This window comes from Vanellus vanellus (assembly GCF_965231255.1).
Source record: "Vanellus vanellus genome assembly, chromosome: 2".
NCBI lineage: Eukaryota > Metazoa > Chordata > Aves > Charadriiformes > Charadriidae > Vanellus > Vanellus vanellus.
This window is the reverse complement of record NC_138906.1, coordinates 20571256-20588469: the sequence shown is the minus strand read 5'-3', so window position 1 is coordinate 20588469 and position 17214 is coordinate 20571256. Positions and strand designations below refer to the sequence as shown.

Here is a 17214-nt window from a genome sequence, read left to right as displayed (position 1 = left end):
TCTCACCCTCCTTCATTTCCCAGATAAGGTTCTTCAGGGAGAACTCCATTGATCGCCTGTCCTCCTCAGCAGCCAACACTGCCTGAGACCAAGGCCAGGAATGGGAGGGATATGCCTCTCTTCTGTGGTTGAGCTGGAGACAGTGGCAGTGAGCCCCTGGAGTGACACCATCACCTGCCACAGATTTCCAGCCCTAAGCCATTTGCCAGAACTGAGGGAGCGTCAAATTGGGCCTCTTCTAACATGTTCCAATACCCTCCTAAACCATGGCTAAACGACTGATGTGAGATGCCATGGGGTAAGCTAGAAGGGGGTTGGAAAGATCTTTCTCTGATCTTTACTTCCTGACAAGGCTGAACATGGAAAAATGTTGTCCTTCTGCCTACAGCATAGATGTTGCCCTCCACCAGCACCGAGAGCCCCAGCGAAGCCCTCTCCTCCGTGCCCAGCATCCCTGCTCCCCTACCGTCCTGAATCGTGGTCCTGAGGACTCACAGGCATCACATCTCCAGGACTTTTATTGAGGTACTCTGACTTCACTCCACCGTGTCTTATTATATAGGACAAAGCCATTAATCAGCTGTGTGCCCCCTCCTCCCCTGCCACTGCAGACATCAAATGCGATCATCTACCAGCCTTGCTGCTATCTGTCTTTCCATGCACGGCTTAGTGGATCCCAGCAGAGGATTTGATTACAGCCACAGTACCGATCGTATGCTGCGCTGAATGTCCTCGGCCGCCATTGAACTCACCGTCTGAGACATGAAGTTGATTCAATAAAAAGGGTATGTATACACAAGACTGATTGCACAACACTTTTTTTTTCAGCTTTGATTTTAAAATTATGCTGGAAGAATTAGGCTAAAAAGAAAGTCATTTTTCATTATGAGCTTTGTTATCTGCCGCAATCAAAACAGTTCCTTCCACATCATTCAGTAATGATGAACTAATTCCAAATCAGAAATGGAGCTATTGGAAAAAAAGCAGACAACAGCATTAAAGCTTAACCTGGCAAACTGACTTGTGCTTATGTCCACCTTTTAAGCACAGAAGGCCAAAGTAAAATACAGGTCCTATTACAGGTATATTTATAGGCCAAATCAAAGCAGCTGTGACTGAAAATCACACCGTGTAAACAAGTAGCCACTTAAATAGCACATCGCCTTTGCAATTACTCGATCAATATAACTAAGTGCGATGCCTATAACATACACTTAGGAGAGCAAGACCACTTTTGCATGCAAATAATAGACTTATTCTCCTTAAAAACAACCTATAATGCCTGCAAGCAAATGCCTCGACAGGATTTTCTTGTACTTATGGCATATTTATGGCTGCAGCGATCACTCAGTTTTTAAGCTGATCTCTTTGCCTCTGGGCAAGAAGTGATTGAAACCTTTACCTTCAAACGCTGCATCAGTATTTAAGCGGGTGCTTTACTCATGGCTTTTATAAGGTGCAATTGTTTAGGTTGAACGCAGGGATTAGACCTCTCCCGGTCCCGCCCCGCTGATATGGCGGCTCGTCTGTTCCGGAGGATGCTCGGGAGCCGCCTCCTCGTCCTCCGCTCCCCGCCGTGGGGCTCCGGCAGCGGCTGCACCCGCGCTGCCCACAGTAGCACAGGTACCCTCTGCCCGGAGCATGGGGAGGGGTGGGGGAAAAGGGCAGCAAGCAGCCCTTGCAGCCCTGCAAGGGGAGGGCATCCCCGTCCCCGGTGTCCTTTAGCTGGTCGGAAAGAGCTCAGTCAGCGTGCTGTATGTATTTCTCTTGAACCGGCAGGCTAAACTACAGTTTTTATAGTTAAATTGTAATTTGCAAATTCCTCTCCCCCCCCCCCCCCCCCCCCAATATAATTTCTGCATTGCAAGAGATGAGTTCAGGGAAGTGTTTATCACTCAGGAGCTGGGGTTTTTTTCCAAGGATCCTGTGCGGATGGGAGATAAGCGTGGAGGTAGTTCCCCACCTCAGACTATTTGATTAGGAAGGAATGAAACTATTTTACTCATTGTTTTTCAGCCAATCTATTAATTCTTTGTCAATTCCATACCACCCTAAATGTTCTGCATGGTGTGTACAGACTCACAGGAGGCGTTGCTGGAGGTTTGCACCATGATGGGTGACTTCTGCTCTCCTGTTGTGTGTTCCTCACTTAACTATGGCCTCATTTCTCTTGGGCTGTAGGTGTTGCTTTCTTCCAGTGCTCCTTCTGAGCACCGCTTTTCACTGAGACCTGTGGAAGTTGCTAGTCTTTAATGGCCCATAATGAGCATTAGTTCTGGTTTCTGAGGGTTTCCAAGAGGCAAAGTGCCAAAGCTTTCAGCGATACCCGGGGATGAGGAAGGATCACCTGCAGGCCAGCGGTCATCCCAAGCCAGAACAGAGGGCTGCGCTGGGAAAGCAGATGGTACCCTGGGTTGTAGGTGTCCGTTTCCCTTCAGAGCCTTCCCAAGCGGTACGCTGGAGCCGCTCTCCGTATGTAGCACACAGAATGGAAAGCAGATGCAAAGTCCTGCACTCGCCCCTGCTCATATGTCCCTGAACTGCCCTCCTGTGCTCTGTCTGGACCCTTAGAAACTTCGGGAAAATTGAGGTGATAATGGAAAGCATCAACAGCGTCTAAGTTAAAATGGCATTAAAAATAATACAAATAATCTTTCTACATCTAATTGAAGACACAGGCTCTTTGACTAAACAAGCTGAAGCAACCGTTGCTACAGACTGGAAAAAAAAAATTGACTCCCGAGCAATTCTATGTGACAAGAGAAAAAGGAACTGAACCGGTAAGCAAAAGCACTAATGCTGTCCAAGGTTAAGCCACCTCCTCTGCCTGCTGGCCAGAGAAAACCTGCTCTGGGCAACTGTCACCACTCAGTTGCTTCGCAGGTTTTTCTCCTGCCTTCCGGTGGATCAAAGTGAGACTCAACACACTGAACTGCATGGATTTTGTTCTGACCCAGAGCGCTTCGCAGATGAAAAAATATTCTGCATTCTTTTCATATTTTGGTTTTTTGTTGTTTTTTTTTTTTTTATCCTGGAGTACTTTACTGCCAGCTCAGCTGTCTGTGTGGCAGCAGTGGAGGCCTCTCCAGAGGGGAGGCAGAAGATCGTATTTTTGTCCTGTAGCTTCCTTTTTTTGTCCATACGTAGATTAGCCATAGAAATCTTACACATAGCACTCCATTCAGGAGCTGGGTTATCCCTCGTGTGCCAGATCACACACCCGCCTTGTCCCCGTGCTTTGCTCCCTTCTGTGACTGAGGCCATGGAGCACTGTGGGTGGAGTGCCGGCATCCCAGGCCCAGAGACTGGGCTTCTGCGCGTGTGGGGCATGTACCACGGGATTAAATCATGTGAACCGTGCCCAAATCCTTCTCTGTAAAACAAGGATCCCAATTCCAGACCACGCAGGGAGAAGGAAAGTCCCTCTGTAGAGCCACTTTGAAGTTGTGGCACTCCACAGCAAAGCCCTGGTCTTTGGGATCCTGCACATTTCACAAGTTCCCCGGAGGTCACGACTCCGGCCCTGGTACCTGGATGATTTATGCATCTGACTGGTCTCAAAGTTTCTTGGGGCAGGGGGTAGTCTTCACTATTAATCCAAAGGCATCCTCCCCTTCATTTCTTTAGGCTGCTAATGTTTGTTCTTCAAAGCCCCCCTGTGAAGCCTTCTTTTTATGGTTTTTCTCCTGTTTTGAATCTGATTCCTACATGCTTGTTCCAGATGGTGAGCTTTTAAAGACCTGCATTATTAACTTCTCTTTTTTTCTTCCTTTTTTAAAAGCCGTTTAGCGGGATCTATCTGAATAACACAGAATCGGGAATATACTGCTGCGTGTGCTGCAACGCCCCACTGTTCAGGTAACACCCTTCAGATTTCACAGCATCCTTAAAATGCTGTAAATGCGGCAGGAGGGGTAGTGTGTTTCCATGAGAGGAATGGAAAGTGTAGGTCAGAAAAACAATCCTTTGCTGCCAGAGTACTATGTATAAATTTTCCAGAATACCTGTGGTGATACAGGTGCATGGGATGCCCTTTTCTTGAGTGCATGAGGATCTCCAGTGACCAGCAGACAGCGGCTGCTACATTAGGGTCTGCCTTTTTCTCTTGCCACACAGAGTCCTTTTTGGTTGATAATAACTCTCTAAGAGGTCCCTAAGCCACAAGCTGCCATAAAATACATGTATTTATGCGTATCACTGTATGTTTGCTGTGTTCTTGTGCTCTTCCACTGTCATCTTCTGCCCCTCATGCTACTGGCTTTGGTCTGCTTTAGTCTAGCTGGGTCTAGTGCTGGGTCCCTCGTACTGGAGCTGAGACCTCCTCTTTACCCCCACCCCCTTCTTGTTCTCTAAATTGAATTCCACTATTTTTGCCTTTTCGGTTAAATCTACTTTTTAAAACCTGACTGCGAACAACTGCGCTATTAACCTCTGTGCTCTTTACAATACTATATATTTTGCAACTTCATTAAAGTCTAAGTAAAAGGAAATAGAGTGCCTCAAAGTAGGATGTGCAGAGGGCGTTCTGTTCTCTGTAACTGAACCAGAAAAGACAGTTCCTCATATTTTTGATCCAGAAAACAGCCTTTATTTACTCCCAACCGAGAGTTCAATGGAATATGGCTGATATGCCCATTTTTATGAAGACTTTAAAGGATGCATCACAGATCAGAACTTCAGATGGGAAGCTGAGGAACAGGAGATCTGGATAGTAAGAAATGGGGGGAAATATAATGCCTGTATTAAAAATAAACCTAAACTAAGCTATTAAATGGTAAAATCGGAGGCTGGTAATAGTGAACAGGCAGTTTTCCTTTGGCCAAGTACAGAAAACTATTGTTATGCAAATGAACATTTGCTTAAATATATCTTTTTCTGTAGAGGTTTGCTAATAAACACTTTAAAAGAAATTTATTTCAGAAGCTAATGCAGCAGTGCAGAATATTCTAAAGACAAACACAAAACCTAAAAATAGCTCTGGAAAATTCAGATAAATTAGAGACATTTTAAATTACCGAGCTGTGGATGAGTTCCTTCAATTCCTTCAAATGTTACTTCAATTTAGGCATCCTTTATATTAGAAAATAGATATTGACAGGCCAACATGAAGAGAGATGAGGACTGGAGGGAATTGCTTCTGCTGTTAAACTAATAACAAAACAACAATATAACCAAACAGTCATGCTGCTTTTTGCAGTATCCAGCTCTCAGAGAATATAGCTACTTTTGTTTAAACTATAAAATAATGCTAAGCCTTTCAGACTGATACAAGGAAATAATAATAATAATAATCATCATCATCATCATCATCATCATCATCATCATCATCCAAGCTTACAGAAAAAAAACATTTTAAGAAAATTGAAAATTATTAAATGGGCAAAATAGTCTGCAAATATATTTTCCACAAATGCATTATGTTGTGGAGAACACTAACAATGAGGAAAAAAATGGCATTTGATAAGAGATTCATTCATCATGTTTATTTCCTAGTGCATTAAAAAATGTCCTTTCTTTTTCAAATGCATTAGATCATTAGCTACAGGTAAATATGAAGCATTTCTTCCTTTCTTTCAAACTATACACGTGTGTATACATTTATACCAGAATTTATTACCTTCTGCTGCCAAATATTCATTTGAAAGAGTTGGAAATACATGGAACAAACCCCTAACCTTTATAGATAGCAAATTGTGGTGCTTTAATGAAATCTCAAACCTTCAGCGAACCATAAACCTACAGCTGAGATTCATACAGCAAAAAGCACTTTTTAGAATTATCTGGATTCCATCCAGGACGACTGAAATAAGGATCAAAGTAAGTGACATGTGCTGGAGGAATGGTGTGTCGAAGGCTAATCTAATGCATATGTTTAGGGAAAGTCCATTTATCCATAAATTAAGTGGTGAAATACTTCAAAGGCCAAATATGATCTTGAACAGCAATATTTTTGGGTACTAAAATGTTTCTATTAGGGAATTTAAGTGATATTACTGTTAGTAAAACCACACAGAGACCATTTCTGTTGAGAGCTAGTTTAACAGCTCAAAAGATTGATCCTTTAGCAGTGGAAAACATCTACAATAAACTTAAGTATTATGAGCGGCATATAAGGGACGGAGTCAGTCAGGGTCAGATGCAAAGCCCGCATCGCATTAAAGACCTTCCTTGACTCTACAGGGTTCCAGAGAGGATCCTCATATCTATGTATGAATAAGCAGAAGGATCCCTGTGTCAAAAAATGAAGAGTTCTGATTGAAGTCTTGTGAAAATAAAAAAGAAACAGCACAGGTATATATCAGGGAAACTCAGAAGTCATGTACAGACATTTCTGTTCCCCCAGGTTACACCTTGGGATGCTGTGGCTGGTAGGCACAGTGTTTGTGGGGTTTTCTAGCTGGGAAGGCAGGGAGCCCTCTTTGGCTGGAAACAAATAGGCCTGGAGCCCTAAATACCTTCTCGTACAAACACAGAGTCTGCAAACTGCATTTGCTTTGGTGCAGCTGCTTCTGTGCTGTGTCCTATTTCTCCCCGGTTTTACGGAGGGGAGGCAGTAGGACAGCATTTCTCATGGGTCTTTGTGGATTGATGTCAAGGACTGAGCAACAGCCTGCACAAAAACTAACCTTTGGTCAGTCTGTGTTTGCAAATCCTCTTTTATTTCCACAGTTGTGTTGCTCAAAGACAGCCCTGTACAGTTAATTATAAAATGCATGCTGAAACATGCACTGTTCTTTTGGTTGGATTTTTTAAGCTTTTTGTCCAGCTTGCTTGCCTTGTCTTTCTAAAAGGCACTGAAAGTAAGATTTGCAGACTTTTCTTCACTGTATTAATATCCCACCGAAATATACCTGATATATACTAGGTATTTTGCTTTAAAATCTGTATCAATTAACGGACTAATCCCCCCGGTCATAGGAAACTGCTGCTGGTGTTGGTGTCTCCATCCACCGCTAGATGCCAGTAAGAGCATTAGGTTTGTGAAACTGGGATAACACAAGGGAAACCGGGAGGAAACCCTTGTGGTGGGTCTCCAGACCATTTATCCTAGTAGTACTTGAGCCTGGATTAATTTCTCGCTCTAACTCACACTATGTCACTCTTTGCTAGAAGAAAGTATTTATTGCTATCAAAGCCTGCACAACTTCAAATGGGAGGGATTATCTCATTTCCGTATGCTATATCCCAAAAACTTTTTCCAATATGCTCTAGGTTTTCATATGCAACTAAACAGGGTTGGGAATCCTGGATGTTAACAGGAGGCACCCACAAGTTGAGAGTCTGTAGCATTGTTTCTGATGGCTGCCATTATCTCTTGGGAAAAGTAGATCTTTGTGCTGTGAGGACTTGTCATTGGTTGATTGATGGTTTGAGCGAGGCTCTCTTTGATTTTCCAAACCAGTTTGATGGTTGACTGCAAGCCGAAGCCATCGCTGGACGTGAGCCTGGTCCGGTGGGCCAGACCAGCCATTTTCCATACTTGTTTTCTTCTTGTAACCTTTCTTCTTGGAGGTTGTGCTGTATTGAGCCACACTTCAAACTGCAACTTTGCAGGTGTAATTCAGCTAAACAGTGTGCTCAGTTGTTGGAAAAACCTTTTTTCAAGCTGACAGTGAAATAGAAACAGTGAGGCAAAAGCTCCTGTTGTGGGCTGATGGAGCTTAGAATAGAGCTTCCAGCACAGTTTGATGCCAGTGAGAAAACTTCTACTGTGCCAAATATTATTAATAGCAGTACAAGACAGGGATAAGGAAAAAAGCCAATGTTCTTATTAAAACCAGACTTTTTTGTAACATCTCTGTTATTAATAAACAAGAAGATCTGGTTTCCACTACAGCTCAGAAAAGAAGTACAATTCTGGGACTGGATGGCCATCATTTTCTGAGGCTTACGGCACTTGTGGCAGAGATGAAAGTAATACCAATATCATGAGACAACCAGATAACTCGTTGGGATCAACTAGAATGGAAGTTGTCTGCAAACAGGTATGTTTATTTTTGAGGTGAAACCCGAAGAGTCAAGTCTTAACAAGTTTTCTTTGTGCCCATGAATTAATCTACCTAAATACAGCAGTAAGAATTATGGTATCACTGGAATCATTCTGTCTCACTTCTTGGTATGAAACACATGAGTAGAGTTTGAAGTACCAAATGCAGGCAGTCAGTTTGGGGTGAAGAAAATGATGTGACTGGGGAGAGTAGTTGTGTAAGCATAACCAAGGGTTGGAGTTTAGACAGAACATTTATTCAGAGGACCTCAGGTGAACTGCAGGATGTGACAGGATGTGTGTGTGATAGGACGAGGGGGAATGGCTTTAAACTAGAAGGGGACAGATTTAGATTAGATATTAGGAAGAAATTTTTCTTCCTAACCAACCTTCCAGTGGTGAGGCACTGGAACAGGTTGCCCAGAGAAGTTGTGGAAGCTCCATTCCTGGAGGTGTTTAAGGCCAGGCTGGATGGGGCTTTGAGGAACCTGGTCTAGTGGGAGGTGTCCCTGCCTATGGCAGGTGGGGTGGAACTAGATGATCTTCAAGGTCCCTTCCAACCATAACCATTCTGTGACTCTATGACAACAGACAGTAGAATGAACTCTGAGATTTGGTCCATACATTTGACCCATCACAGGGGCAGTTATTCCTAACTCAGTCCTGATAAATGTTTGCTGAAGCTGTTCTTAAAATATGCAGTGATGGAGACTCCACAGCCTCACTAGGTAATGAGTTGTAACCTTCATGGCTTCCTGTTGGTTAGACACTGGGGAAAACACTAAGTTTGCTCTGCAGCAGTTGAAGCTTATTACTCTTTGCCCTGCACCGTGGTGATGGTGCCGCAGATCTTCACAGCTATCTTCTGTGGGTTGCCTTATTTCACAGAAGCCACCCTTCTATTTCGGGTAGCTATTTTGATTCCCTCAATCATTTCTTTTCTAGACTAGAAAGGGCCAGTTCCTTCAACCATTCCTTTTTGTGCAGTGTTTTTTCGAGCGCTGATCATCTTGTTGCTTTATTTTGCACTCCTTCCAATTGATCCTTTTCCTTCTTGAAGTACAGTGCAAAGCTGGACATAACGCTGCCACTGGGCCTCACCTGCATCGGAGATTAGAGGCTGTTTTGGTCCATTATAGGTAGTGTTCCTGTCCTCACACCTTTACCTTTCCACAGCCCATGACCCATATTTGTTTTGGGACCTGCTGTAATACCCAGGTCCTTTTTAAAGGAACTGCCACCCCTAACCATTTCTTCCCTACCTTAAATCTGGGCTGTTTATTACATTTGTTAAGGCATAAAAGTATGCAATTGAGTTTAATGAATTGCATCTTGGCCTTTTTTCTTTTTTTTTTGTGGGGGTGTGTTTGTTTTTCCAAACAGTTAAGATTGCTAATTCTGTCCTCCAGTGCGCTTGCAGCCCCTTCTAGCCAGATCAGGTATTATCTGCAAACATAACAATCATTCGCTGCAGTCCATTATCGTGGTAGAGTTCATGTTTGCGGTAATATCCAGCAATCACCTTTCAAGAACCGCAGCTGAAGACAACTGTCTAATTTTATAATGAGCCACTGATAGCTATTCTGAGTCTAATTTTTTTCCATCAGTAATTTGGGGGGGGGAATCCTCACTTGACCCGTGAGAAGCACCTACAGTGACTGTCTCAATTAACTTGAAATTTTCATTATATATTGAGATGTCTAGATGTGCCCATTTTCTTCTTATACTTTCTGGGATTAGTACCTTTTGACTTCCTCTTTTGGGATCTGCTTGTCTGGGGGCAGATATCCACCCACTGGCCAGAGGTGATTACTCCAGGACGCATTTCTAGTCTCTCCCCAAGACTCCTCCACCCACACAACTCAACAGCGAATTCATCATACACATTTCTTAATTCAGGATAGCACAGTAGGTACCAGCACAATGTTGGTCCATAATTACAATGGTAATAACAATATATAATTTCTGTTGCAGTGTGATGCCCATCTAGGCCACGTGTTTGATGATGGTCCCACACCTTCTGGGCAGAGGTTCTGTATCAACAGTGTTTCATTAAACTTCAAACCAGGCTCTGGTTAGTAAAACGTGGATCTCTGTGGCTTACAGAACATCCTTTCCCTGCTCGTACAACAGACTTGTGAAAAACTCTCACACTTTTAATATAGACTTCAAATTTTATTACTTATGCCATTGCAGCTTTGCTTTGCAGTTATTATCAGTGTTGATAAAATACATATTTTTGTGGTAACTCTTCGGCAGTTTGCCTTTTCATGGCTAGTGTGATATGTGTTGATCTGTTTATTGTATTTTTTTTTAATTAAAAAAAATCTGTGCAATAGTTCACATTCATAACTATCATCATTAACTGTATTGAGGTTGCTGAAGTGAAGCGCTCTCCTGAACCTGACTTTGCCTGTGCTGAACAGTAGTTGTGGCACCCGGGAATACAGATGTACATGGCTGATCATGCCAGAGCTTTTACTTCTGTAAGATCATCATATCCTTTTAAAGGGAATAAAAAATAATGTAAAACTCCAAATTAGGTTGGGGAGGTGTGTCCCTGATGCGAGACCTTTAGCCAAGCCAAGTGACTTTTCCGTGAACCCATAAAAGCAAAGTTCTGAAGGAGGGCCTAATTAAAACTATTCCAGGCAATGGAACCAGTGGAGACGTGGACTCTTTCTTCTTTTAAATCAATTACTTTGATTCTGTGTCCACTAGCAGAACTGAAGTAGGGTTTGCTCCAGAAACTTCCTCATACATATATAATATGATAATAATGTAATGATCTGTGTAATATCTCCAGACTTCTGTTATCTACTTTCAGAATCTGAAAACAAAAATTAATGTGAAATTTTTTGTATTTGGGGGGAAAAATCAGCATCAAAAAACACGTTCAGTAAAGTGATGCTTTTGTCGAAAACATGCCTTGCCTGTTCTTCCTTGTACAAGTTTGTATATACTTCTGTATTCTCCCAAGCATTGTCACTATGGTTTTCTGTAACAGGAAAATAAATCATATGTTTGTTAAATTGAGCTTTCCTGCTTTCAGATTTTTTTCCAGAGAAAATAATCTCTGAGTCAGAACATCAGCTTCACTAAACTGGCTGGTTTAAATGCTTCCCTGCTGAGAGTTACTAGGCAACACCTCATTTGGCTTTACCTATAACAGGCTGTTTCCATTCTCCCCACTTTGGTTGCCTCAGTAATAAAAAGGGTGTGTTCATTTACTAGTGTAGTCTTAAAACCATTTAATATCTTCAGAAAACGGACCTCTGTTGCACTGGATTTACTTTTGCTCATTCTGTCTTGCAGCTCCGCCATTTTTCATTCTCTTGTACTTTCTACAGGAGAACTCTATCTTTCATAACTTTTAAAAACATCATATGAAGACAGTGATCACTACAGCCAACCAAAATCAGAATGGCACAAAGGCCACCGGAGGTGTGAAGCAGCATGAATGAAGCAGACGCTGCTGCTGGTTTTAGGTGGTGTCATAGATAGTGACGGTCGCATTGTCATCAGAGGTGTCTGTAAATGGCAAGAGCATGCTGCTTGCTGTGCCCATGCTGCATCACGCTCTGCCATGCAGAGATGCCCTTACATCACCTATTGCTATCCTCTGCCTGCTCTGACCAGGGTGTACGTGCCCAGCCTGTCCATGTATCTGCTCCCAAGAGTCTCCACATGTTGTTCAGGAATCACCGTCCTTGTATGCTCTGAATCCATGTACCCCCCTATCCTGATATACTTTCATTCACTGGTTGGGATTTTTTTTCTTAAAATCTGTCACACAGCTATTGGAAAGGGGGGTTGGCCCTTACAGACGTTCTTTAGTCAGGCAGCCCTCTCCCCTCTCCTCACCTTGAGAGGGTTGTCTCAGAAAGGACCGTGACTAGAAGGTGTCCCCAGTTGGACTCCTGCATTCAGCCAGGTGTTGGTGGAGAAGCCAGCACCTGCCTGAGTACAGTGAATTTTGGTTGGGATACCAAACCGAAACAGACTTTGTTTCTACAAGGGACAGAAAGTAGGAAGAGAACTGGCAAAATACCTGTGTCTTGCCTGTCCCCACAGATACCACGTCTCACTGACACCTTCTATGGATAAGACTGAATGCCATACAAACAAAATACACCATGGGTCTGACAAAACAAGTACCCACACACAGACTTGTGTGCAAACCACACTCAGTTTAGTACCTTGGACGTACATGGTTGGTGGAGACCAGCTCTTAGTGAAGTGGCAGGTTAGTAGCCATCACTGACAGAGGAAGCTTGCCTGAGCAGAAAGCACATTTATTTTCCACCTATAAACATCACTGTATGTAACTGGACATTTGGGCTAAGCAGCAGCTGGTGCCTTCTCACTCATACAGCAGGATGACCTGAGGAAAGAGTCCTGTAAGGCACCACTTAGCTTGTGCAGTGTTAATTACAGATACAGTCACAGAAACAAACCCCTGTCTTCAAGGACAGCACCCAACCTGCACTACACTGATATGTCACCAGTCAAACAGCATGAAGCACAACACTACTGCCGTGGAGAAACCAGCACTGAGCTAAGCAACATTGTTCTGCTTTTTCAAATGAAAATGGGGAAAAGAGGAAGGTTTGGCTTTCACCACATGTGTAAAATCCAAGTAATGGCACATCACCTTTCAATGCGGCCGTGTATCCCACAGTTTGGAGTAGCTATACTGAGAGGTATATGAATATCCCACCCTTTACATCTCACTGTAAATCTCGAAGTGTTTAGATATCTGTATGTAACCATGTATATGTATCAGTCGGGCAAGAGGGGAAATAATTTTGCTTTGCTGGTCATCAATTTGGAATAAAACCCAAAATCAACAGAAGCCCTCTTATCGCTCCCAGCCCTCCCCACTGCGGGCAGTTTGCACCTCTTGTATTGAAACACAGCCATGCAAAGGAATGATGCAGGACTGAGCAGAGGAAAAGGGAGGGGGGTAGGTAAGGGAGGAATGAGTGGAGCAAATGGGTATGAACTTCTTGAATTAGCTCTTCAGATGCTTTTTTTTTTGGCAATGTCTGACTCTCTCTCTTACATTCTCTGCTGTATCAGGAAGAGGCTGGAACTGGCTGTGGAGCAATTTCCAGTACTGTGGTGGGGATAAGGCAGGGGTCTTTTTATTGCTTTAGCACTTGTGAAAAAAATGATGCGGATCAAATGGGTTACTCCTCAGTAGTCCTTTATAGTCCTTCATTTGTTTTCTATTATTTGTCTTACAGTGCAAGATGGGGGAGAAGGACCACGTTCATTTGGGTACAAGATCTCTTGAGCACAGCATTATTATTATTAGGTTAACAATTAATTTTGAGGATGTGCCAAGATCTGCACATACAAAACTGCAAGCTGTCTATGTCTTGGTTTTACCATTACCTCTGCTGGCTTTTTATTCTCTGTACGTCAGCTCAGACTTCTACTTTTCACTCTGAAGATCTATCACAGCATGGTCCCACCTTGTGCTTTGTCTCAGCCATGCTGATGGTACTGGCCTGTGCTCTGCTAGTAATGTCTGCCTTTGCAAATTTAAGGTCAAGTTTTCTTCAAATACATTTGTGCTTTATCTTGAGCTGCCAAAACCAAAGAGGAGATCCATCAAAGACTCTGCAAGGCCACTTAGCAATCCTGCCTCTTCCTGACTTCCTCCCTGAAATTCACATCTTGGTACGCGCACAGAGCACATCTAAGCAACTGCTGTACTCCGGCAGTTACACCAGCCGTAATGATGCCACTGTTACCCTGTGCTTCATGCATCTGCCAGGGGAATCCATGTGACATTTCTCATCATGTATTTGAGCTTATCTCCCACGATGTTGCATTTACACAAGCTAATTTTATATCTATAAACATAAAATTTGTGAGCTGTTGACATTTATGGTCTTCCCATGTGATGTAAACTGCTGGACATCCAGGATCTCTGACCGTAAGGTTTTTGGAGCAGGGAACTTCATTATCTTCTGTGTCTGTAGAACCAGCCACACCAGAACAGATCCCAGCTAAAGGCCCAAAGTGTTATAATATCATGAATAATAAAGACTGATAATAATGGAAGACCCTACTAAAGAGTACCATAGGCTACAAGTATTTCCTCCTGTATCTGCACTGACTTTGTTCCACCATAACGAATAAAGAGCAGTTGCTTCTCTGAGCTGAATATACTCCACCAGGCAACTGCAGATTTATGTTCCATCCTTCGCATCTGAGAAGTTTTTCAACATTGATATTTCATAAATTAGTTTCAGTGATGATACTTTTTATCCCATTGTGCTTTTAAATAACCTTTTTATAAATCCTAATTGAGGCTTCTACATAATTCTTAAGAGATTTTAACATCTTAAATAACCTATTTAAAGACTTCCTTAGTCTTTGCAGCATCTCTACACAGCAAGTAATTATTCTCAGTTTTTCTGAGGGAAGACTTGATGAAAAGAATTTAATTGACTTGCTCGAGTCTACAAATTAAATTTGCAGCCAAGCCAGAATTAGACTCTGCATGGCTCCTAACAGCGTCCAGACCTTCAGACCCTGCTTTTTCTAAAACTTGTTTTGGTACTTGATAGTTTAGGGGGGTGAATTATCAAAAGAGAGGAGGTAAAATTAGTCTATGTTTTTCCAGCTATGGTATTAAAACCAAAGCCAAGCCAAACGGGGCAACTTTGGCACATAAAGAGCAATACTTGACCTCTTTCTCAGAGCAAAGGTGGTATGGGTCTGGTTAGGGATTAGTCCACTGTATTCTGTGGCTGTGCAGTGTATTGCCACGCACCCTAAAATAAACAAATGTTCTTCATGTTCCAAGACAGCTTTAGGTAGAAATGACACAAGGCAGCTTGCTAACAGCTATTTCTTTGCTTGGGAAGCAGCATGGCTTTTTTGTGAGCACAGAGAGAAGATAGGAAAGAAGGAGCAGGTTACTCTTATACTACTAACAGCTTCACGCTCCGTTCACCAGAAGTTGTAATTTCCATTATTTTAGCCATGTAACCACAGAACTGTAGTGATGCTCTTTTCTGTTGCATCATGCTGCAAATCATTTGGATTCTCTTTTAAGCTTGTTGACAACCTAGTCTGATTCTGCTCACAACAAGAAAAGGAGAGACACTTTTCTCAGAGTGAAAATAGGATTTTGCCATCTCAGAACATGTCCAGTATGAGGTGGCTCAGGGGGCAGCCTGCATGAGAAGGAACTGAGAAAGTCTGTTTGGGTTTTGCTTTTTTTTTCTGGTTTTGAACAAGATGGTGAGAACTTAGCTTATACTCCTAAGAATGTTTGTATTATCTGGTCTTCAACCTTGGCCCTGCTGTGTAGAAGAAAGAAGTCCTGTTACCGCACAACCAAACTGCCTCCTCTTCCATTCACTTAATGACTTTCCACACTGGGAGTGAAGAGTTTTAAACCATATTCTTGCGCCTGTCCCACCTCCTGCTACACCCAAGTGATGAGCTGCGGTAACACCACCCTCACAGCATTTCGTGTAGCACTCAGCACCGCATCAGCCTGGTGGATTTCACAGCTCTTTATGAACAAATGATGCTCAGCCCCAGCCCTTTGAGGTAGTGGTGGGCCACATGTCACAGAATAGGAAGCTGAGGGACAGCTGTGGGAAGTGACTCGCCCACAGTCCCCCAAAGCAGGGCAGGGAAATCTGATTACAGAAAGGGTTCTCAAAAGCTCTCCAAGTGTGAGCTGCTGCCAAAATTCACAAAGGCAAAGTAGTTTAAAAGCAAAGCTCTGTATTGAAGAAGTGCCCAGATTTTTTCAGCACTAAAAGAATTTGTCTCAAGGCAGGTGTGTCCATGGGGACTGGTTTTAGTAGCACTGAGGAATGTGTGTGGAAGGGATTGGCAGCTTGCCATGGGGCAGAAGAAAGAGAAATTCATGCCCATTATTGTGCTCCCTTTTACTGTCTTCTCTTTTGTTGTTTTTTCTTTTTTTTTTTTTTTCTCTGTGGTATCCTTCCTCTTTCCTCCTCAGAAATCCCTTTGTAATATCCTCCTGGGCTCTGGCCTTCTTGACTGCACTCACCCTCACCTTGTGCCTGAACCCTCCTTGTTCCACACATTCAGTCTGCTTCTCTTGGTGCCAGGGAGATGATCAAACACGCAGTCCTGCACCCACATCTGAGTCAGCAGCTACCTGCACACGCTGGAGGGACCTGGCCTGCGGGCTCTGGGGATGATGGCCGAGCAGGCATCATCTGTGTTTACCCAACTCACCTCCTTTGTGCACACAGATTCACAGCATTTACAAAGTGACTTCCAGAAAAACTTGTGAGGGACAGAGGAGCTGCCACAAAATCAGGAAAAAAGAAAATAAAAAGGTCATGGGGGATGCTTGAGTATCCTGCTTAGTTCTGGAAACAAAGACTGTGCTGCCCTGCCACATTACTGATGTGTGGGTTGCAGAAATGTGGACCACAGCCCGGTCATCTTTGCTCAGGTATCATTTCTGAAAGATCAGAAGATAGGTCCAGACATTTTATGAGAGGAGGAAGGAACAGGAAAGGACAGAAAAGTATTTTGCACAACTGTTAGGAAGGAGGCAAAGGCAACACAGAGGAAGGTGCTGGAGTCAAAGAGAGACAACGAGAATTGGTGTTTTCCTTTCCAGAAGGAGACAGCACTGAAGGATGAGGACACAGCCGGTGGACGGAAAGCATGCGGAGGATGGCAGCTAAAGAGCTGACTGTGAGCTCTCAGGAAACAGGGGAGCTGAGATCAATCCTCCCTGGTGTGACAGTCTCTTGGGGACAATTCTGCCAGAGCCACGGCATGCCTATGCATTTTCTTGGATTACTGAGGGAGAAGGCCTTGTGAAGGGCTAGGATCTGAGCAGAGCTAGAAGCAGGTGTTCATGCTTAGGAAGTTCAGGAGATTGACCGCTCTGTTAATCAGAACACCAGGTGCAAAATGAACCCTCACACATTCACTGCCCCAGAAATGACCCTACTCCCAATCCAGAAAATGTTCCCTCCCTATTTCAGGCTTTACATTACCTCTTAGTCCTGGGTCTCTCCTGAATGCACTTGGGTATTCATGCTCGGGTCCTTTATGAACAAAGGTCATTAAACCTTGTCATGTACAATATGTCTAGCTGGAGTTTCCTTAGGCCCCCAGAGAAGGATAAAAAAGGCCTCCATGACACTTCTCCTTGGCAATAGCCCAAATAGCCTCTGCCTCCAAGCTTGGTCTGTAAGAAGGGC

The 17214-nt window shown here is 43.3% G+C and overlaps 1 protein-coding gene across 1 annotated transcript; it reads left to right on the top strand.

Moving 5' to 3' along the window:
- Positions 1-2332: 2332 nt before the first annotated feature.
- Positions 2333-10066, top strand: MSRB2 (methionine sulfoxide reductase B2; the record flags this gene model as incomplete). Its single annotated transcript, XM_082479775.1, is given in 8 exon segments — positions 2333-2404; positions 2481-2576; positions 2579-2617; positions 2621-2722; positions 2724-2780; positions 3782-3858; positions 7838-7985; positions 9962-10066. Coding segments are annotated over 8 exon segments (696 nt in total).
- Positions 10067-17214: the final 7148 nt, after the last annotated feature.